Consider the following 25,396-nt stretch of genomic DNA (forward strand, 5'->3'; position numbering starts at 1 on the left):
AAGATCCTTAATTTAGAGAACAACTCTACACAGCAGCACAGACGGGAGTATAATGCTTCTCTTTTTTAACAAAATTAGTCTAAAAATTCTATATTATTTTATGTGCTTTTTTATAGAACTTTTATGTGTTTTATAGTATAATGTCATGTGGAAGATTTTTAATTGTTCTTTGTGAATTAAAAAAATTATTATAACCAGTTTTAGAATACAAAAATATTATACTTAAAAAAGAGTGTGACCCATAATTGTCAAAGTCTTCCAATAGGGATTTCAATATAGTCACCCAAGTTGCTAGGATTATACTCCCTCTTTGACTAATGCAACCATAGTGGGATTGTGAATTTAAAAAAGACTGAAATTACAATATGGCATTGTTATACTTTCCCTTCTATCACAATAATTTCCATTAATTACACATTAATCAATAATGCATAAAAATATATATCAGTTATAAACTATGACAAATTAAAAACCCTGTGATCTGAAAAAATAAAAATCTAGGGACGAGTATGCTTTAAGAGCATACAAGCCATCAGCAAAGTCAAGTGCAACACCTGTGCCCAGCAGGTTGGGACCTTTCATGATTTGGTCCCAGCTCCCCAGCTGGCTACACAGCACCAAGGACCCCCTCTGTGATAGGCAGCCTACTGCACCTTTCTCCTGGCCAGCCTCACCTGGCTCATAAACCTGCAAACCCTACCCTGGCCATAGGCCAGCCATAGGGAAGATCTGTCTATAGCACCTACAAATGCAAAGCATAGAGGCATATACCTGTGTGCTCGGCCCACTGCTTCAGGCAGTGGAGAAAGGCAGAGCAGCTGGGAAGCAGGAAAGAGCTTATTCCTCCACTGAGGTACCAATATCACAACCCTGTAACTCCCAACATTGCTTCAGGGGCAGAGCAGCTCCAGAGCGTAGAGCTTCTGGGCACTAGAGAGTGCCATATACCAATATGAAATGCCAAAGGAACCTGGTTAAGAGTAAAATTAATATAACTCCTGAGAAAGATGACATGGACCTCATGATACTTCCTGAAAGGGAGTTCAAAATAAAAATCATTAACATGCTGATGGAGGTATTGAAAGATATTCAAGAACTCAGAAATGAATTCTGGTTGGAGATCCAATCATTGAAGAGCACAATGGAGGGCATTAAAAGCAGATTAGATACAGTGGAGGAGACAATAAAATAACAGAAACTAGAGAAGAGGAATTCAAAGACGCTGAGGCAGAAAGAGAAAAAAGGATTTCTAAGAATGAAAGAATATTGAGAGAACTGTGTGACCAAACCAAATGGAAAAATATTTGCATTATAGGGGTACCATAAGAAGAAGACAGAAAGAAAGGGATAGAAAGTGTCTTTGAGGAGGTAATTGGTGAGAACTTGCCCAATATAGGGAAGGAGTTAGTCTCGCAGGCCGTGGAGGTGCACAGATCTCCCAACACAGGGGAACCAAGGAAGACAACACCAAGACATATAGTAATTAAAATGGCAAAGATTAATGATAAGGACAGACTATTAAAAGCAGCTAGAGAGAGAAATAAGATCACACACAAAGGAAAGCCCATCAGGCTAACATCAGACTTCTCAGCAGAAACCTTTCAGGCCAGAAGGGAGTGGCATGATGTATTTAATGAAATGAAGTAGAAAGGCCTGGAACCAAGATTACTTTATCCCACAAGATTATCATTTACATTTGAAAGAGGGATTAAACAATTTCTAGATAAACAAAAGCTGAGAAAATTTACCTCTCACAAACCATCTCTACAGTCTATTTTGGAGGGACTGCTATAGATGGAAGTGTTCCTAAGGTTTAAGAGCAGTCACCAGAGGTAATAAAACCACAGTAAAGAAAGTAGAACAGCTAATTACTAATCAAATGCAAAATTAATTTAACTATCTCCAAAGTCAATCAAGGGATAGAAAAAGTACAGAATATGATACCTAATACATAAAGAATGGAGGAGGAAGAAAAAGGAAGAGAAAAAGAAAAGAACACTCAGATTGTGTTTGTAATAGCATATATTAAGTGAATTAAGTAGTTAATCTTGAACCTTTGGTAACCACGACTCTGAAGTCTGCAATGGCAATAAGTACATACATATCAATAATCACCCTAAATGTAAACGGACTGAATGCACCAATCAAAAGAAACAGAGTCACTGAATTGATAAAAAAAAAGACCCATCTATATGCTGTTTACAAGAGACTCACTTTAAACCCAAAGACATACACAGACTAAAAGTGAAAGGATGGAAAAAGATATTTCATGCAACTAACAGACAGAAAAAAGCAGGAGTTGCAGTACTTGTATCAGACAAAATAGACTTCAAAACAAAGTAAGTCACAAGACATAAAGAAGGACATTACATAATGACAAAGGGGTCAATCCAACAAGAAGATATAACCATTATAAATATCTATGCTCCCAACACAGAGGCACCTACATATGTGGAAAAAATACTAACTGAATTAAAAGGGAAAATAGAATGCAATGCATTCATTCTAGGCGACTTCAACACTCCACTCACTCTGAAGGACAGATCAACCAGACAGAAAACAAGTAAGGACACACAGGCACTGAACAACACATTAGAAAAGATAGACCTAACAGACATCTACAGAACTCTACACCCAAAAGCAGCAGAATACACATTCTTCTCAAGTGCACATGGGACATTTTCAAGAATAGATCATATACTAGGCCACAAAAACAGCCTCAGTAAATTAAAAAAGGTTGAAATTGTACCAACCAGTTTCTCAGACCACAAAGGTATGAAACGAGAAATAAATTATGCAAAGAAAATGAAAAATCCCATAAACACATGGAGGCTTCACAACATGCTCCTACATAACCAATGCATCAATGACAAAATAGAAACAGAGATCAAGCAATATATGGAGACAAATGACAACAATAATTCAACACCACAAAATCTGTGGGACGCAGCATAGGCGGTGCTAAGAGGGAAATATACTGCAATAGAGGCCTACCTCAGGAAAGAAGAACAATCCCATATAAGCAGTCTAAATTCACAATTAATGAAACTAGGAAGAGAATAACAAATAAGGCCCAAAGTCAGTAGAAGATTACAGCAGAAATAAATAAAATCAAGAAGAATGAAACAACAGAAAGAATCAAGGAAAGCAAGAGCTGGTTCTTTGAGAAAATAAACAAAGTAGATAAACCCCTAGCCAGACTTATCAAGAAAAAAATAGAGTCTACACACAACAACAGAATTAAAAATGAGAAAGGAAAAAGCACTACAGACACCACAGAAATACAAAGAATTATTAGAGAATACTATGAAAAATTATATGCTAACAAACTGGATAACCTAGAAGAAATGGACAACTTTCTAGAAAAATACAATCTTCCAAGGCTGATGCAGAAAGAAACAGAAAATCTGAATGGACCAATTACCAGCAACTAAATTGAACTGGTAATCAAAAAACTACCGAAGAACAGAATGCCTGGCCCAGATGGCTTCACCACTGAATTTTATCAAACATCTAGTGAAGATCTAATACCCATTCTTCTAAAAGTTTTCCAAAAAACAGAAGAGGAGGGAATAGTTCCAAATTCATTCTATGAGGCCAGCATCATTCTAATACCAAAACCAGGCAAAGACACCACAAAAAAAGAAAATTACAGAATTGCATCTATGATGAACATAGATGCAAAAATACTCAACAAAATATTAGCAAACCAAATTCAAAAATGCATCAAAAAGATCATCATGATCAAGTAGGATTTATTCCAGGGATGTAAGGATGGTAAAACATTTGAAAATCCATCAACATCATCCACCACATCAACAAAAAGAAGGACAAAAAACACATGATCATCTCCATAGATGCTGAAAAAGCATTTGACAAAATTCAATGTCCATTCTTGAAAAAACTCTCAACAAAATGGGTATAGAGGGCAAGTACCTCAACATAACAAAGGTCATATATGAGAAACCCACAGCTAACAGTATACTTGACAGCGAGAAGCTGAAAGCTATTCATTTAAGATCGGGAACAAGACAAGGATGCCTGCCTACTCTCCCCACTTTTATTCAACATAGTCCTGGAGATTCATGCCTTGGAAATCAGACAACACAGAAGTAAAAGGCATCCAGATTGGCAAGGAAGAAGTTAAACTGTCCCTGTTTGCAGATGATATGATATTGGATATAAAAACCCCTAAAGAATCTACTCCAAAAGTACTAGATCTAATATCTGAATTCAGCAGAGTTACAGGATACAAAATTAATACACAGAATCTGTGGCATTCCTATACACTAACAATGAACTAGCAGAGAGAGAAATCAGGAAAACAATTCCATTCACAATTGCATCAAAAAGAATAACATACCTAAGTATAAACCTAAGCAAGGAAGTCAAAGACCTATACTCTGAAAACTACAAGACACTCATGAGAGAAATTAAAGAAGATATGAATAAATGGAAACACATCCCGTGCTCATGGATAGGAAGCATGAATATTGTCAAAATGGTCATCCTGCCTAAAGCAATCTATAGATTCAATGCAATTCCTATCAAAATATCAACAGCATTCTTCAATTAACTAGAGAAAAATCACTCTAAAATTCATATGGAACCAGAAAAGACCTTGAATAGCCAAAGCAATTCTGAGAAGGAATAGAGCAGGGGGAATTATGCTCCCCAACTTCAAGCTCTACTACAAAGCCACAGTAATCAAGACAATTTGTTACTGGCACAAGAACAGATCCATAGCTCAATGGAACAGACTAGAGAGCCCTGATATAATTCCAACCATATATGGTCAAGTAATACATGTTAAAGGAGCTATGGACATACAATGGAGAAATGACAGTCTCTTCAACAGCTGCTGTGGGCAAAACTGGACAGCTACATGCAAGAGAATGAAACTGGATTAATGTTTAACCCCATACACAAAAGTAAACTCAAAATGGATTAAAGACTTGAATGTGAGTTGTGAAACCATAAAACTCTTAGAAGACAACATAGGCAAACATCTCCTGAATATAAGCATGAGCAACTTCTTCCTGAACGCATCTCCTCAAGTAAGGGAAACAAAAGCAAAAATGAACTCATGGGACTACATCAAACCAAAACTTTCTGTACGGCAAAGGATACCATCAACAGAACAAAAAGGCATCCTACAGTATAGGAGAATATATTTGTAAATGAAATATCTGACAAGGGGTTAACATCCAAAATATACAAAGAACTTACATGCCTCAACACCCAAAAAGCAAATAACCTGAGTAAAAAATGGGCAGAGGATATGAAGAGATAGTTCTCCAAAGAAGAAATTCAGATGGCCAACAGACACATGAAAAGATGCTCCTCATCACTAATAAGGAAAATGCAAAATAAAACCACAATGAGATATCACCTCACAACAGTAAGGATGGCCAGCACTGAAAAGACAAAGAACAACACACGCTGGGGAGGATGTGGAGAAAGAGGAACCCTCCTATACTACTGGTGGGAATGTAAGCTAGTTCAACCTTTGTGGAAAGCAATATGGAGGTTCCTCAAAAAACTAAACATAGAAATACCATTTGATCTGGGAATCCCACTCCTTGGAATTTACCCAAGAAATACAACTTCTCAGATTCAAAAAGACATATGCACACCTATATTTTATCACAGAACTTTATACAATAGCCAAGATATGGAAGCAACCTAAGTGTCCATCTGTAGATGAATGGATAAAGAAGAGGTGGTACATATACACAATGGAATACTATTCAGCCATAAGAAAGAAACAAATCCTACCATTTGCAACAACATGGATGGAGCTGGAGGACATTATGCTCAGTGAAATAAGCCAGGTGGAGAAAGACAAATGCCAAATGATTTCCCTCATTTGTGGAGTATAACAATGAAGCAAAACTGAAGGTACAAAACAGCAGCAGACTCAGAGACTCCAAGAATGAACTAGTGGTTACCAAAGGGGAGGGGTGTGGTTGGTCAGGTGGGTAGAGAGGGAGAAGGGGATTGTTTAGTACACAAGGTGTGAGGGATTGTGGGGAGAACAGTGTAGCACAGAGAAGGCACCTAGTGAATCTGTGGTATCTTGCTGCACTGATGGACAGTGACTGCATTGGGGTATGGGTGGAGACTTGATAATATGGGTAAATGTAGTAACCACATTGTTTTTTCATGTGAAACCTTCATAAGAATGTATATCAATCATACCTTAATAAAAAATTAAAAAATTAAAAAATAAATGTAAGTAAATTTTAAAAAGTCAAGTGTAACAGAAAGTGTAGACTGTTCCAGCCTTTTTGAGGCGAGAACACTTCATGTATCTACTAAAATATTTGATCCTCAATCCTACTTCTTGACATTTAACCAAGAAAAATGTTAGCATGCTGTCTTGCCAGAGGTTCCAGTCCCAGGAAAGTTCACTCTGGGTTCTCTGAGACTGTATCACAACAATGGAGCATCTGGGGTATAAGAGTTTATAACAAGCTTTACTCTCATGGTGGCAGGTCAGATACTAGAATCCCATTCACCTCCAGGGCAGTCTGCATGCAGCAAGCCAGTCTCTGCCTCTGGGCCTCTCCACCCCCCACAGCCATCTCAGTCTCTGTCCTTGGAGCTGCCACCACACCTGCCTCTGCTCTTCTGCAGCTGTGCAGCTATGCAGCAGCCCAGAGTACTGGGCAGAGCTCTTTTATATAGGGTCCATAACAACTTATTGCTCACACGTGTGTAGTGAGCAAGCCAACCAGGGCCAGGTGAGAATCCTGGCCATAGGAACCTTCACCATATCCACAGGAGGAAAAGCAGTAGATGGAATAAAAATCACAGAAAGCTTGGTACAGGAAGAAAAAGAAATGAAAGGAGGATTTTTTCATGAGAGAGAGTAGAAAACTAATATTCTCAGGAAGCCTGGTTGCTTACCACAGCTTAAAAAAATATCAGAGGTCACAATACTAGTAAGCCCTCATAAGATTCAGTGTTTGTTATAAGGTGTAAAGTAACAATAGCAAGGTCCATAGTAGCAAGAGTAATTAACTAAGAAGCCAATCAAGGAAGTTTAGGTGAGAAAGAAGTCTTAGAGCAGGACCCTTACAACATGCCAAACCTAACAACCTAACAGCCCATGAGGTAGAACAGAAAGCTGGCACAAAATCCTGAAAATATCTGAGGGTTATATTATACAAAAGGCTGACATTGGAAGGAAACAAACAAACAGTCTAACTGCCAGATGAGAAATGTTTAGAAGAACCCTCTGGTAAGTACTACCTAGAATCACCATGATGAGCTGATACATAAAATGGCATAAGACTACATATTAGTATTCATTGCAATATTTAGGGAATTGTATATATATATATTGCTGTGTATCAATCAGAAGCAAAGCACGTTGTCAGCAGTGCATATAAACTGTCACTAATTCTCATTCCACATGTAAGAAGTAATTATTGATAAGGCATCATCAAAAAATACTTTAAGTATCCCAGATAATTTTTGTTCACTATTAAAGAACATGATTCACTTGGGAGTAGGGTACAAGTAGAAATCTCTTTTGAATGTCCTCAAATGCCTCAGTTCTGAAAGAAATCAAGTATATCTTGATGATCACATCCTTCTGGAATATTCTTAGAAGCGAGATAAAAAGTGCTAACAATGAACAACTTCGTAGGAGGCTGAGTTACCCATAACACTGTGTCCATTACTGAAAAAAAATGCATCCTAGTCCAAGGATACTTACAGGAGGGCTGCTCAGGATCTGGTGAAAGAATGTGATGATGAGGCTTGAAATAGTCTTGATACAAAACCTTTAATTTACAGTCAAAGCATGTCACCCTTTAAAAGGCCACACACAGTGGCATGGAGCCAAGATGAAGGCATCAGTCGATCGGGAAAATCTCCTCCCAGAACAATATATATTTTTGAAAACAAAACAAATACAACTATTCCTAAAAGAGAGACCAGAAGACACAGGACAACATCCAGGCTACATCTACACCTGCGAGAAGCCAGCGCCTCGCGAAGGGGGTAAGATACAAGCTGAGGCCTAGTGGGACCCAAGCACCCCTCACCCCAGCTCCCGGTGGGAGGAGAGGAGTTGAGCAGGGAGGGAGAGGGAGCCCAGGACTGCTAAATACCCAGACATAGTGATCCGCACCGGAGTGCAGACACACAGTGCGTGGTGTGTTGGGTACTAGGGAAATGGAACAGTAAAACCTTCAAGTGGGTCCCTATAGCCGGCACCCTTGGGACAAAGAAAAGCAAGTGCCCTTTGAAAATCTTAAAGAGACAGGGACCTCACAGCTGGATGGAAGTGACCCGAGACACTTAGCCCAGCAGCAGGGAATCCCGGGGAACTCCAGGTGCCCTAACTCCCTGGGTGGCAGTGCAGCTCAGAGGCCCCTCACAGTGACAAACAGCCTCCCGCTCATTTCCCCTCTGACGCGGCTCCGCCATATTGGAACAGCAGCCTGAGGCTGGCCACACTCACAGCAACCACGGAGCTTAACTCTACAGCAGCCGGGCAAGAATCAGAGACCCTGTCTGTGTGCAGCTGCCCAGCACAAGCCACTAGGGATCGCTGTTCTCCCAGGAAAGGAAGGCCACAAACCAGCAAGAAGGGACATTCTCCCAGACGACACATGTGCCAGCTCCCCACAACTACCTCTATCGCAATGAAAAGGCAGAAGAATTTTATACAAACCAGACTAACCCAGACATCCTCCCCTGAGAAGGAATCTGGGGAGATAGGCCTAATCAATCTCCCTGAAAGAGAATTCAAAATAAAGGTCATAACCATGCTTATGGATCTTCAGAGAAATATACAAGAGCTAAGGGATGAAGTCCGGAGGGAGATTACAGAAATGAAACAATCTCTGGAAGGACGTAAGAGCGGACTGGATGAGGTGCAAGGGGCTGTTAATGGAATGGAAACCAGAGAACAGGAACACAGAGAAGCTGACATAGAGAGAGATAAAAGGATCTCCAGTAATGAAACAATATTAAGAGAACTGTGACCAATCCAAAAGGAACAATATCCGCATTATAGGGGTACCAGAAGAAGAAGAGAGAGAAAAGGGGATAGAAAGTGTCTTTGAAGAAATAATTGCTGAAAACGTCCCCAAACTGGGGGAGGAAATAATCGAACAGACCATGGAAATACACAGAACTCCCAAAAGAAGGGACCCAAGGAGGGCAACACTAAGACACATAGTAATTAAAATGGCAAAGATCAAGGACAAAGACAGAGTTTTTAAGGAAGCTGGAGAGAGGAAAAAGGTCACATAAAAAGGAAAACCCATGGGCTATCATTAGACTTCTCAACAGAAACCTTATAGGCCAGAAGAGAATGGCAAGATATATATAATGCAATGAAACAGAAGGGCTTTGAACCAAGAATGCTGTATCCAGCATGATTATCATTTAAATATGAAGGAGGGCTTAAACAATTCTCAGACAAGCAAAAGTTGAGGGAATTTGTCTCCCACAAATCACCTTTACAGGGTATTTTAGATGGACTGCTGTAGATGGGAGAACTCCTAAGACTAAATAGATGTCACCAGAGAAAATAAAAACACAGGAAAGAAAGCAGACCAACCAAATACTAACTAAAGGCAAAAAATAAAATCAACTACACACAAAAGCAGTTAAAGGAAACACAAAAGGGCACAGAATAAAACAACCAACATATAAGTATGGAGGAGGAGGAATAAGAAGGGAGAGAAATACAGAATTACGAGACAGTGTTTATAATAGCTCAATAAGTGAGTTGAAGTAGACAGTAAGATAGTAAAGAAGCTAATCTTGAACCTTTGGTAACCACAAATCTAAAGCCTGCAACGGCAATAAGTACAAATCTTTCAATAATCACCCTGAATGTAAATGGACTGAATGCACAAATCAAAAGATACAGAGTAATAGTATAGATAAAAAAGCAAGACCCAGGCAGAGCCAAGATGGCGGCGTGAGTAGGACAGTAGGAATCTCCTCCCAAAAACATATATGTTATTGAATATACAACAAATACAACTAATCCTAAAAGAGAGACCAGAAGACACAGGACAACAGAAAGACTACATTCACACGTGTGAGAGCACAGCGCCTGGTGAAAGGGGTAAGACACAAGCCCTGGCCCGGGAGGACCCGAGCGCCCCTCACCCCAGCTCCCGGTGGGAGGAGAGGAGTCAGAGCAGGGAGGGAGAAGGAGCCCAGGACTGCTAAACACCTACTGCTAGCCATCCGCACCAGAGCGCAGACACAGTGCATGTGTGGAGGGCTGGAAACTAGGGAAACAGGGTAGCAAGACCTCTGAGCGGGTCCCGAAGCTGATGCCCCTGTAACGAAGAAAAGCGAGTGCTTTTTGAAAGTCTTAAAGGGACAGAGACGCAACAGCTGGACGGAAACAACCCAGGTCACAGCCCAGCAGCTGGACATTCCAGGGAAACCCGGGTGCACTAACCCCCTGGGCAACAGCTCTGAGACCCCTCATGGAGGTAAACAGCCAAACAGCCCCCCCATCCATTACCCCTCCGGGGCACAGCCATATCAGAGAAGCAGACTGAGACTGGCCACACTCTCAGCAAGGGAGCTTCCTCCATATCCGCTGGGCAAGACACAAAGACCAAGTCTACATGGAATTGCCCAACAGAAGCCACTAGGGGTCGCAGTTGTCCCAGTAAAGAAAGGCCAGTAGCAAGTGGAAAGTTTAGCTCTCCCAGCTGACAGTCAATAGCACATATCAACAAGAAAAAGACAAAAAATTTGATCCAGACAAGACTAACCCAGACAGCTTCAGCATCTGCAACATCTTCCCCTGAGGAGGAACCTGGGGAGATAGATTTAACCAGTCTTTCTGAAAAAGAATTCAAAAAAAAAGTCATAACCATCCTGATGGACTTGCAGAGAAATATGCAAGAACTAAGGAAGGAGAATACAGAAATAAAACAAGCTCTGGAAGGACTTCAAAACAGAATGGACAAAATGCAAGAGACCATTAATGGACTAGAAAACAGAACAGGAACACAGAGAAGCTGATGCAGAGAGAGATAAAAGGATCTCCAGGAATGAAAGAATTCTAAGAGAGCTGAGTGACCAACTGAAATGGAATAATATCCACATTATAGGGGTACCAGAAGAAGAAGAGAGAGAAAAAGGGATAGAAAGTGTCTTTTAAGAAATAATTGCCGAAAACTTCCCCAAACTAGGGGAAGAAATGGCCTCTCAGACCACAGAGGTACACAGAACTCCCATGACAATGGATCCAAGGAGTGCAACACCAAGACACATAATAATTAAAATGGCAAAGACCAAAGACAGGGACAAAGTATTAAAGGCAGCCAGAGAGAAAAAAAAAGGTCACCTACAAAGGAAAACCCATCAGGCTATCATCAGACTTCTCAACAGAAAACCTACAGGCCAGAAGAGAATGGCATGACATACTTAATGCAATGAAACAGAAGGGCCTCGAACCAAGACTGCTGTATCCAGCACGATTATCATTTAAATATGAAGGAGGGATTAAACAATTCCCAGACAAGCAAAAGTTGAGGGAATTTACTTCCCACAAACCACCTCTACAGGGCATATTACAGGGACTGCTCTAGATGGGAGCACTCCTAAAAAGAGCACAGAACAAAACTCTCAACATATGAAGAAGGGAGGAGGAGGAATAAGAAGGGAGAGAAATAAAGAATCATCAGACCGTGTTTATAATAGCTCAACAAGGGAGTTAAGTTAGACAGTAAGATAGTAAAGAAGCTAACACTGGACCTTTGGTAACCACAAACCTAAAGCCTGCAATGGCAATAAGTACATACCTTTTAATAATCACCCTAAATGTAAACGGACTGAATGCACCAATCAAAAGACATAGAGTAACAGAATGGATAAAAAAAGCAAAATCCATCCATATGCTGCCTACAAGAGACTCACCTCAAACCCAAAGACATGCACAGACTTAAACTCAAGGGATGGAAAAAGATATTTCATGCAAACAACAGAGAGAAAAAAGCAGGTGTTGCAATACTAGTATCAGACAAAAGACACTTCAAAATAAAGAAAGTAACAAAAGATAAAGAAGGACATTACACAATGATAAAGGGCTCAGTCCAACAAGAGGATATAACCATTCTAAATATATATGCACCAAATACAAGAGCACCAACATATCTGAAACAAATACTAACAGATCTAAAGGAGGAAATAGAATGCAATGCATTCATTCTGGGAGACTTCAACACACCACTCATTCCAAAGGATAGATCCACCAGACAAAAAATAAGTAAGGACACAGAGGCACTGAACAACACACTAGAACAGATGAACCTAATAGACATCTACAGAACTCTACATCCAAAAGCAACAGGATACACATTCTTCTCAAGTGCACATGGAACATTCTCCAGAATAAACCACATACTAGGCCACAAAAAGAGCCTCAGTAAATTCCAAAAGACTGAAATCCTACCAACCAACTTTTCAGACCACAAAGGTATAAAACTAGAAATAAACTGTACAAAGAAAGCAAAAAGGCTCACAAACACATGGAGGCTTAACAACATGCTCCTAAATAATCAGCGACCAAATTAAAATAAAGATCAAGCAATATATGGAAACAAATGACAACAACAACACAAAGCAACAACTTCTGTGGGACGCAGCGAAAGCAGTCTTAACAGGAAAGTATATAGCAATCCAGGCATATATAAAGAAGGAAGAACAATCCCAAATGAATGATCTAATGTCACAATTATCGAAATTGGAAAAAGAAGAACAAAAGAGGCCTAAGGTCAGCAGAAGGAGGGACATAATAAAGATCAGAGAAGAAATAAATAAAATTAAGAAGAATAAAACAATAGCAAAAATCAGTGAAACCAAGAGCTGGTTCTTCAAGAAAATAAGCAAAATAGATAAGCCTCTAGCCAGACTTATTAAGAGGAAAAGAGAGACAACACAAATCAACAGAATCAGAAATGGGAAAGGAAAAATCACGACAGACCCCACAGAAATACAAAGAATTATTAGAGAGTACTATGAAAACCCATATGCTAACAAGCTGGGAAACCTAGGAGAAATGGACAAATTCCTAGAAAAATACAACCTTCCAAGACTGACCCAGAAAGAAACAGAATATCTAAACACACCAATTACCAGCAACGAAATTGAAGCAGTAATCAAAAAACTACCAAAGAACAAAACCCCCGTTCAGATGGATTTACCTCGAAATTTTATAAGACATTCAAAGAAGACATAATACCCATTCTCCTTAAAGTTTTCCAAAAAATAGAAGAGGAGGGAATACTCCCAAACTCACTCCATGAAGCCAACATCACCCTAATACCAAAACCAGGCAAAGATCCCACCAAAAAAGAAAACTACAGACTAATATCCCTGATGAACGTAGATGCAAAAATACTCAAAAAAATATTAGCAAACCAAATTCAAAACTACATCAAAACTTGGTACACCATGACCAAGTGGGATTCATCCCAGGGATGGGAGGATGGTACAACATACGAAAATCCATCAACATCATCCACCACATCAACAAAAAGAAAGACAAAAATCACATGATCATCTCCATAGATGCTGAAAAAGCATTTGACAAAATTCAACATACATTCCTGATAAAAACTCTCAGCAAAATGGGAATAGAGGGAAAGTACCTCAACATAATAAAGGCCATATATCATAAACCCACAGCTAACATCAAACTGAACAGCAAGAAGCTGAAAGTTTTTCCTCTGAGATTGGGAACAAGATAGGGATGCCCACTCTCCCCACTGTTAATTAACATAGTACTGGAGGTCACAGCCATGGCAATTAGACAAACAAAGAAATACAGGGATTCCAGATTGGTAAAGAAGTTAAACTGTCACTATTTGCAGATGTCATGATATTGTACATAAAAAACCCTAAAGACTCCACTCCAAAACTACAAGAACTGATATTGGAAATCAGCAAAGTTGCAGGATACAAAATTAACACACAGAAATCTGTAGCTTTCCTATACACTAATAATGAACTAATAGAAAGAGATATCAAGAAAACAATTCCATTCACAATTGCATCAAAAAGAATAAAATACCTAGGAATAAACCTAACCAAGGAAGTGAAAGACCTATACCCTGAAAACTAAAGGAAACCCTTAAGAGAAATTAAAGAAGACACAAACAAATGGAAACTCATCCATGCTCTTGGCTAGGAAGAATTAATATCGTCAAAATGGCCATCCTGCCAAAGCAATTAACAGATTTGATGCAATCCCCATCAAATTACCAAGAGCATTCTTCAACGAACTGGAATAAATATTCTAAAATTTATATGGTAACTCTAAAGACCCCAAATAGCCAAAGCAATCCTGAGAAGGAAGAATAAAGTTGGGGGATCTTGCTCCCCAACTTCAAGCTCTACTACAAAGTCACAGTAATCACAACAGTTTGGCACTGGCAGAAGAACAGAGCCACAGACCAGTGGAGAATAGAGACTCCAGACATTAACCCAAACATATATGGTCAAATAATATACGATACAGAAGCCATGGACATACAATGGGGAAATGACAGTCTCTTCAACAGATGGTGCTGGCTACATGTAAGAGAATGAAACTGGACAGCTACATGTAAGAGAATGAAACTGGATCACTGTATAACTCTATTCACAAAAGTAAATTCGAAATGGTTCAAAGACTTGAATGTAAGTCATGAAACCATAAAACTCTTAGAAAAAAACATAGGCAAAAATCTCTTGGACATAAACATGAGCGACTTCTTCATTAACATAGTTCCCCGGGCAAGGGAAACAAAAGCAAAAATGAAGAAGTGGGACTACATCAAGCTGAAAAGCATCTGTATAGCAAAGGTCACCATCAACAGAACAAAAAGGCACCCTACAGTATGGGAAAATATATTCATGACAGATCTGATAAACATCCAAAATATATAAAGAGCTCATGCACCTCAACAAACAAAAGGCAAATAATCCAAATATAAAATGGGCAGAGGTGTTGAATAGACAGTTCTCCAAAGAAGAAATTCAGATGGCCAACAGACACATGAAAAGATGCTCCACATCACTAGTTATCAGAGAAATGCAAATTAAAACCACAATGAGATATCACCTCACACCAGTAAGGATGGCTATCATCCAAAAGACAAACAACAACAAATGTTGGCGAGGTTGTGGAGAAAGGGGAACCCTCCTACACTGCTGGTGGGAATGTAAATTAGTTCAACCATTGTGGAAAGCAGTATGGAGGTTCCTCAAAAAGCTCAAAATAGAAATACCATTTGACCCAGGAATTCCACTCTTAGGAATTTACCCTAAGAATGCAGCAATCAAGTTTGAAAAAGAGAGATGCACCCCTATGTTTATCACAGCACTATTTACAATAGCCATGAAATGGAAGGAACCTAAGTGTCCATCAGTAGATGAATGGGTATAGAAGATGTACATATTCACAATGGAATTTTATTCAGCCATAAGAAGAAAACAAATCCTACCATTTGCAACAACATGGATGGAGCTAGAGGGTATTATGTTCAGTGAAATAAGCCAGGTGGAGAAAGAAAAATACCAAATGATTTCACTCATATGTGGAGTGTAAGAACCAAGAAAACCTGAAGGAACAAAACAGCAGCAGAATCACAGAACCTAAGAATGGACTAACACTTACCAAAGGGAAAGGGACTGGGAGTAAGGGAGGGAAAGGAGGGATAAGGGCGGCGAAAAAGAAAGGGAGTATTACGATTAGCATGTATAATGTGTGGGGGGGCACGGGGAGGGCTGTGCAACACAGAAGACAAGTAGTGATTCTACAACATCTTATTACGCTGATGGACAGTGACTGTAATCGGGTTTGTGGGGGAGACTTGGTGAAGGGGGGACTGTAATCGGGTTTGTGGGGGAGACTTGGTGAAGGGGGGACTCTAGTAAACATAATGTTCTTCATGTAATTGTAGATTAATGATAAAATAAATAAATAAATAAATAATAATAAAAACACCACACACAGCAATACTATATTTCACTAAGGGTGTGGGGGCAGAAGGGATTTTTTGGCATGAGAGACGAAAGGGGTGAGGTTGGGAGTTTTCTGTGTACAGCCTTTGGAGGAATAATAACTGACACCTATACAGGTAACTGCCCACTTGGGGCTTCCCTGTGTCATGTTTTGTCATGCCTATTTAAATTACATTAAAAGCCAACATAAACTTTTATATTAATAGCCCTCACCTTAAGAGTTGTATCTGTAGATGAGGCAAATTCCTCCTTTGTCTTATCCTATAAGCTGCCTTCTGAGAATCAGAAGAGAACAACCAAGTTCGATCATTCGAACAGGGAGCATCAACTAACACCTATAAAAAAAGAAAAGGACACAAAATGCAAATATGCCATGAAAAATATATTTATAGATACAACATTATACAGGAAAACTATATAAAACATGACAAAAACTAGCAATAAAATAAAGATATTTCTTTTAAAATAAAAAATGCACAATGATTAAGTTCTTCTTTATGTCATTTCTTCACCAATACTTTACAGAAAAGATATCCTGAGCACCGTGGGTTTTTTTTTGCAGGGAGCGGTAACTAATGTCTGCTCATATTTCATATTCTTGACAATTAAAGCAAAAACTTTTACAAAAGTTACTCATTTTAAACAGACATTGCTGTATTTCTGAATTCTCAGCATTTATTTTTAAGAACTAATATTTCAATTTCAGTTCACTGAAATGGTCTCTTTTTCTTCAACTGTCATACTCTGATATTAAATGTTAATGAATTAAAGCAATATAGTGCACATGTTTGTGTACTGAACCAAATAATATCTGATCTTTTCCTGACTATATTTGACATACCTGAAAATAAAAAACATTCTGTAATCCCCAACCCCCGTGTGACCACTTCCTTTGAACCATGCTGGCCATCACATGAAAACTGCTTTCATGTTCACTTTATCAGAATTTCCCAGGGTGCTTTGAAATTGTATCAGGTTATGTCTGGAAGCAGATGGAAAACAACAAAACAACATAACGCTGGTATTACTGGGAGCCCATCAGTTTGTCACAATGTAATACAAGTACCTTGTCAAATGTTTCAGGATGGGCATCTCCTACTTCTCTGCCATCCAATTCAGTCACTTTAATTACATCTACCAAAAGCTGTGGGATGAAAGATTCTAACGTCTGCTTCAGCCACCTCAATCTCAAACTATCATATTCATTGCAATGAAGATAACCTAAATATAAAGGATTAAAAAGTTTTGCAGTGAATGCAACGGAATTGTTAAGTTTCTACTTTTGATCAAATAAATTTCAGAAAGAAATCAATTCATCATAATTATGCAGAAATGGGCTCAGAGGTAAATATTATGATTACCTTGTGCTTAAAAAAAACAGAAATACACACACTCACTCACACTACATAAAACATTTATCACAGTCATGCCCAAACAGACTCTCAGAAGCTCTCACAATTTACTCATTCAAATTTAATTTTGGAAGTGAAATCCTATAGAGAATTATGGATTCCTAAAAGTGTGCTATACAACCAGTATCTCAGACATAGTTCTCCCCTAAAGATCTTGATAGTACATCACATATTCTATTAAATATGCAAGCTCCTACCAGGACAGAACATGTTCATTTTAAATAAAGGTATGAAGTATGTGGGAAAAAGCATTCCAAATGCTTTTGGCTCTATGATAAGACAGACATGGGCTCAAATTGTGAGCTGTGAGGCTGCAGAGGTTACTTGGCTCTCCTCAAGAGTCTCAGTTTCCTTATCTGTAAAATGGGGATTGTACCTAGTGAGGGGGTTCAGAACATACCATTCAAATATACTGCTTTGACATATTGATGACTTTGAGATAAGCACCTGAATAACAGTATATGTGCGAAGGGCATTCTGTCCTTCCTTTTTCTACCTGAAAGCAAGAAAAGAACTTCCATGTGAATGACAAATACCCTCCCTGTACCAGGAGGAAAGAAATGTTTTTGTCATCACAGATAGGGAGTCAAGGCCAAGAGAAATCTGTACAAACAGACCTTGCTAAAACTAATTCTTCCTTTCTTCTCTCCATATTTTTTTACTTTTTCACAAGTGGCACACAATCTTCATTCCACCTACCATATAAGCACTTAGGCCCAACCATTTCTTAGGGTCTTCTTTTTCCTGTGGCAACTACCATGTACACATAATCCCTGTTTTACTCCTGTTAATCTGTCTGCGTCAGTCCCAACAAGAAACCCTACAGATAGAGAATTTTACCTTCCCTATACTAGCTACCCTACAAAGTGATTAAGATTAAAGTAGGAAAATTTAATTTAGGAACATATCTAGCACAGTACTGCAAAAGTAGTAATAAGAAGTGTTCATGATAATTACTAATAATTCCTGAGTCCTTATTATGTCCCAGATATTGTTCGAAGACTTTATGTGTAGGAACACATTTAGTCCTCACAAATTTATGAGGTAGATATTTTGTTATTTCTATTTTACTGAGGAGAAAACTCAGGCCAAGAGATGGTAAGTATTTTGCCCAGGTGCACAGAACAGGAAATACAAACATCTTAGTTTCAGAGCTCTACCTTTTTCAGTACCATGCTACACTGCTTATCAGGGTAAAAAGGCACTCAGTTCAATGCTTCACTCCCTAATAAAACAGTTGTTTGCTTTTCCTTTATTTAAATATATATTTATATTTATAAATTTTACATTTATTATATAACAATGTAAGTTATATACATTATATAATGTATATTTAATCCAACCATATTTTTAAATGCATAAAAATATAAAGAACATCAAAAATTACCTGAAACCCAGTCTTCAGATAAACATCACTTAACATTTTGATAATCATTCCATACCTTGTTATGCATATACCCACATATACAATTTATAAAATTATAATTATATATATTTGTAGTGTCATTTTTCACCTCATTCTTCATCCATCCCCTCCACCAATAGCCCAACTACTCCATCAAAAGGAACCTATATTATCAACTACATATATATGCTTATATATGTTTACATAATTATCTACATACCAACAATTGTACTTACATACTTCCCTGCCCCCTTACTCTCCACATACACCAATACTTCAAAAGAAATACCACTAATTCAATTGGTAGATATAGAAATAATTTTTAAAGCTGCTAAACAGTACATGCAATAGATGTGTCACTCTACTCAACCACTACCGATTGTCAGGCATTCACAATGTCACTAATAACAACATTCAATGAACATCTTTTTACAGCTGTCCTTTCATAATGTACTTTATTATTATTGGATAGTACCAGAGGAATGGATAGGTTTGGGTAGGGAATTTTTACTTTTAGTAAATACAACCCTGTCCCTTCACCAAACTTCAACAAGTTAATATTAGGCTGATACAGGATATAAGTGATGTTGTAGTATAATCCTTGATTTCTAACACAATTGAGCATCTTTTCATTTGTCTGTTTGCCATTTAGTTTTGCTTTTCTGTCAAGTCTCAATTCTTATTCTTTGTCCTTTTTTTCCCTGTTGCACAGTTTATATTTTTCTTATAAACAGGTAAGATGTATTTTCATATTATAGATATTAACCCTTTATCTGTCATCTGATTTGCAAATACATGTCCTAAATTGCCTTCTGAATTCCTTTGTATCTTTCTTTAATACTTAAGTTTCACAATTTCTTAATAGTCAATTGCACCACTTTTATAATTTCTAGGGTTTTTGGTCTTTTTTAAGGTAGTCCTTTCAACTATTAGATTTTTCAGGTCTGATTCAACTAAACATGCACACAGGCCACATTTAGCATCATCCCACACATGACAGGAGCCATAGCCTGCAAAAAGGAGAGGGTGAGACATGCCTCTTTTATGGAAGGCTTTATGACAGTCCATACAGGTGGTAACTGAGTTGCGAAGATAAGATTAACATTGATCAGGTGGAGAAGCTGGCCTGATTTGAAAGCCTCATATTCTACAGGGACCAACACCTCTTCTAACAACTCCACAGGCACAGCCTCCAGGGTCTCCACAAGGGACATGTCCAATTACCAGAATCACTGCACTCAGGAAGGCCCAAAGCATGGCATCCCCAGTGGGTCTCTAGGGTTTATTTATTCTTTCTCCCAGCGCACATGTTTTTTAACCATAAGGGTCATTATTATCACAAGCAATGTTGCCTGAAAACATAGTGACAAACTGTCAGATTACTGGGAAACAAGGCTAGAGAACTGATTGAAGGTGAAATTATAATGTAAGGGGGGAAAAGTTTTGTAAACCAGTCGTTCAAATACATAAGCACATTTTTCCAAAAAAGAAATAAGAAACTTGTAACACTCTCTCCTAAATTAGATAGTATTGTTATTATGTATTTGGATTTTATTTGGCCTTACATTTTTTAACTGTACAGAACATTCTGATCATTGTCTGCTTCTACATTCAGTAGCTGTTAGATTTTTCCCCATATACTTCCCAACTTCTTTGCTCTTAATTTCTTTTTGTATCTTCTATCTTCCATCCAGGATGGCTTTCCTTTTTCCTGAAGCACATCCTTCAGAATTGTTGGTGAAAACTTATGCTCTCGCTCTGTCAAAAAAAATGTCCACTTCTCTTTCGCTGTTCAGAGATATTTTGGTGAATACATTTCTGGTTTGATAATCATCTTTTCTTAGCACATTGAAAACATCATCCTACTGAATGCTGGTTTCTATTTTCCACTATTACTCTCAAAGGTCAATCCTCAATCTAATTGTTGTCCTTTGAAGGTAAACTGTCTTCTGTGGCTGCTATCAAATCTTCTCTTTATTTTCAGTGTTCTGCAACTTTACCGTAATGCTTTATATTGGCTTAGCTGTGGTTACAAAATTTCCGAAGGTACTTCCACTCCTCCCCCACAGCTAAAGTTAAAGACACACAGTTCTCTTGTAAACCCTTGAAGAGGACAATTTCTTCCCAGTTTACCTTACATTGAGGGAATAGTATTTTGGAGTCTCAGCTTTTGTTAGTTAGCCTCCTAGGAAATGCTCTACTTGGGTAGGCTCTGGATTTGTCTTCCATTCCCACATTTTCAAGAATCAATGAGAATCAACATGCAAGTTTTTCAGGTTAGACAAATGCTCTCAAGTGAAAAGCCAGCTTCAGTGCTCAATTTATCTTCTGGTTCCCACAATCTCTTAGATTTTGGTCACTGAGTATTTACAGATCATTGATGCATTTTTAAAAGATTTTATTTTTCTTTATTATACCTCATATTTTTTTGTTGTTTTTAGCAGGAAGGTTGGTTAAGATACCTAGTTTGTCACACCACAGGAAATACAAGTTTTTATTATTTCTATATCCTTCACAGCTCCACACCTACCATCTAATGCCTTACACATAGTGTAGGTTCCCCCATATATGTGTCCCACTTCATTTGAAAGGCAGCATTATAATAAAGAATATTTAAATTGGTAAAACTGAAAATCAGGGCAGCTTTTCACTAAATTATTGAGTCAAGAGTCTCAATTCAGCATTTTAAAATAACTCTCAGCTGAGATATAGCTTTATGCTATACAGTTTGGCCTAGATGTATATTTTGTTTGAAGTAGTCTTAGATTGGTAAAACTTTAAAAAATATATAATATAAGGCATAATAATCCAAGTTTCATATACATATGTATATAACATATATACTATGTATGTATTTTATATTTATATATACACACACACACACTAAGATTTACTATGCTGAGAAAGAATTTCATACTTAAATCGTCAAAAATAAACCAAATTTTGATATTTTTTCATTGAAGCAAGAAAGGGGTAAATTTAACAAATACCTGAAAAAGTCATTGAAGGCTTTACATTTGTACATGCTGCTTTTGGTCGACAGAATAGAACTAAAACTGGTAGTTTCATTCATTAATTTATTTTGGCACACCTAACTTAGAAAAAACCAATTCTGCCTATTTTTCAGTCCTGCTAATTATTCCTTAAGCCATAAGCCATAATTATGAGTGTCTGCTATGTTCCTCTCAATGTAAAAACTGGAACAATGATACTGCCCAAATACTACAAGCACTATGAAGGCTAACGGCAAGGTTCTTTGAGCTAACTAGAAGCAATGTTACAAATTCACAAGATGTGTTAAAAAGTGCTTGACAATTGATTAAAATACACTTAAAGTACAACCACTTTAAGGTTCTGGTTTCCAAAGCACCTGCTATAGACTGCGAATAATGGTAGTAGCACAAATTCAAAGGTAAGTGAGAGCCTGCACCTATCCTCAAGAAGCTATCTAAGGAAGGATGCTAGACAAGTCCGCAGCCGAGTAACAGTGGGAGACAGCAGAAATGAAGAGCACATTAATGAACACATGAATTCAGATCCCAGCTCTGTCACTTACCTGGGGCAATTTAGTAATTTCTCTTTGTCTTAGTTTCTTTAAGATAAGAATATTTATGCCCAATTAATGGGTTTGTAGAGCTAAACAAGATTATGTACACAAGTGATATTTATACTGTGTTCCTCAGAGCTCTAGGACTTCAGCAAGCTATTTATATGGCAATACAACAATATGATGCTGGAAGTAAAGACTACTAAAAAATGTTTGAAAAACAAAAATTGATGCAAGGTGATTAATACAGTCTCTGGCATATTCTAGGTGTTCCAAACAGTCGTTGTTTTTATTATTACCAGAAGAAGGTGCACCTAATTCAGGGAGTTCTGGGATGGCTTTCTGGGAAAGTTGATTCCTGAGCAAAAACCTGAAGAGTGGAAAAGGAATTAACAGGGGAAGAGGAGGGGGAAGTGGTACCTGCAAGGTGTGCAAAAATCCTGGAGGTCCGAGAGAGCAGGAAGAAGGGCAAAAGCAATTCAGTAAAGAAAGGAGTCTTTCTAATCTCTACCACTAAAAGGCTAACAAGATGTCAAAAAGATACTACTTACACAAAGAGAATTTCATGCCTGGAGGGATATAGCCCTCAGCAAGAAAGGTGATCAAGCCATTCCACCAATCTGGGTTTTCTTAGCATGTTAATGCTTTCCTACTTACAATCAGGATTATTTTCTTTTTTTGTTTTATCATGGCCAGGACTTTACAAAGACTGTGATGACAAAAACAGAAGAAAAAATATAATGAACAACCCATCACTGTCCTAGCAGGTGGAAGCAGCTGGACCAAAAAAGAAGTACACTTATTTTTTTTTAATGTGAGCTTTTTAATCATTTACAGCTGTGAGGCTCTTGGCCCAGAATAAAGGCCAGTACTGGTCTAAAATTTGTTGTATAAATGCACATTTAGTGCAGCCATCCTTTTAAATTCTGCTCAAAAAAGCTTTTTTTTAGCATTGCTTCTGCATTCCAAATTCAAGCACTGTAGCTAACCTAATTTGGGCTTTGAGCATCAGCATGAAGACATCTGTACTTTTTAGTAAACCATTATTATTAGTCCTACTTAGATGAAAAACTGCTTTTTACTTGGAACACTGCCTGCAGTTCATTGCCCTTGATGTAAGAACAGGAAGATTCTTCTCTGCTTCAAACTCCCAGAATATATCCTACCGTAAGTATGCCAAGTATTTAGAGCCAACTAATGAAGATAATTTAGGAGTAAAACACCCTCTTTTCAAAATGGAACCCAAATTTGACATTTCTTTTCCATCTTTTACAATACTAAAAATTCTATATTCAAAATTGATGTAACGACCAAACAAAGATAGCTGTCAAAACACACAGAAGGAGTGAAAGGTAAAACAAATACTCCTTATAATACAATTCCAAAAAACTTCAACTCAAATTATAAAAATAATAAAACAACTTATAAAATTTTGCTGCAACTTCCTACATTAAAAATAAAGCAAGCAACACACAGAAATCCGTCGCTTTTCTATACACTAACAATGAACTAACAGAAAGAGAAATCAGGAAAACAATTCCATTCACAATAGCATCAAAAAGAATAAAATACCTAGGAATAAACCTAACCAAGGAAATGAAAGACCTATACCCTGAAAACTATAAGTCACACTCTTAAGAGAAATTAAAGAGGACATGAACAAATGGAAACTCATTCCATGCTCCTGGCTAGGAAGAATTAATATCATCAAAATGGCCATCCTGCCCAAAGCAATATACAGATTTGATGCAATCCCTATCAAATTACCAATAGCATTCTTCAACGAGCTGAAACAAATAGTTATAAAATTCATATGGAAACAGCAAAGACCCCGAATAGCCAAACAATCCTGAGAAGGAAGAATAAAGTGGGGGGGTATCACTCCCCAACTTCAAGCTCTACTACAAAGCTAGAGTAATCAAGACAATTTGGTACTGGCACAAGAACAGAGCCACAGACCAGTGGAACAGAATAGAGACTCCAAACATTAACCCAAACATATATGGTCAAATAATATATGATAAAGGAGCCATGGACATACAATGGGGAAATGACAGTCTCTTCAACAGATAGTGCTGGCAAAAGTGGACAGCTACATATAAGAGAATGAAACTGGATCACTGTCTAACCCCATATACAAAAGTAAATTCAAAATGAATCAAAGGCCTGAATGTAAGTCATGAAACCATAAAACTCTTAGAAAAAACATAGGCAAAAATCTTAGACATAAACATGAGTGACTTCTTCATGAACATATCTCCTTGGGCAAGGGAAAGAAAAGCAAAAATGAACAAGTGGGACTATATCAAGCTGAAAAGCTTCTGTACAGCAAAGGACACCATCAGCAAAACAAAATGTATCCTACAGTATGGGAGAATATATTCATAAATGACAGATCCGATGAAGGGCTGACATCTAAAATATATAAAGAGCTCATGCACCTGAACAAACAAAAATCAAATAATCCAATTAAGAAATGGGCAGAGGAGCTGAATAGACAGTTCTCCAAAGAAGAAATTCAGATGGCCAACAGACACATGAAAAGATGCTCCACATCACTTGCTATCAGAGAAATGCAAATTAAAACCACAATGAGATATCACCTCACACCAGTAAGGATCACAACCATCCAAAAGACAAACAACAACAAATGTTAGCAAGGTTGTGGAGAAAAGGGAACCCTTCTACACTGCTGGTGGGAATGTAAATTAGTTCAACCATTGTGGAAAGCAGTATGGAGATTCCTCAAAAAGCTCAAAATAGAAATACCATTTGACCCAGGAATTCCACTCTTAGGAATTTACCCTAAGAATGCAGCAGCCCAGTTTGAGAAAGACAGATGCACCCCTATGTTTATCACTGCACTATTTACAATAGCCAAGAAATTGAAGCAACCTAAGTATCCATCAGTAGATGAATGGATAAAGAAGATGTGGTACATATACACAATAGAATATTATTCAGCCATAAGAAGAAAACAAATCCTACCATTTGCAACAACATGGATGGAGCTAGAGGGTATTATGC

The 25,396-nt window shown here is 37.9% G+C and overlaps 1 protein-coding gene across 2 annotated transcripts in view; it reads right to left on the reverse strand.

The window, feature by feature from the left end:
* The window catches only part of NSUN3 (NOP2/Sun RNA methyltransferase 3), a 99,203-nt gene that overhangs the window by 61,177 nt on the left and 12,630 nt on the right, over nt 1-25,396 (reverse strand). For both annotated transcript variants that reach the window (XM_037001729.2, XM_037001730.2), the window contains exons 4-5: nt 17,072-17,226; nt 16,219-16,340 (exon numbers count right to left, since the gene is read on the reverse strand). In XM_037001729.2, coding sequence (XP_036857624.2) covers nt 16,219-16,340; nt 17,072-17,226 — 277 coding nt within the window. The remainder of the gene's footprint in view (nt 1-16,218; nt 16,341-17,071; nt 17,227-25,396) is intronic.

Source organism: Manis javanica, chromosome 3, assembly GCF_040802235.1.
Source record: "Manis javanica isolate MJ-LG chromosome 3, MJ_LKY, whole genome shotgun sequence".
Taxonomy (NCBI): Eukaryota; Metazoa; Chordata; class Mammalia; order Pholidota; family Manidae; genus Manis; species Manis javanica.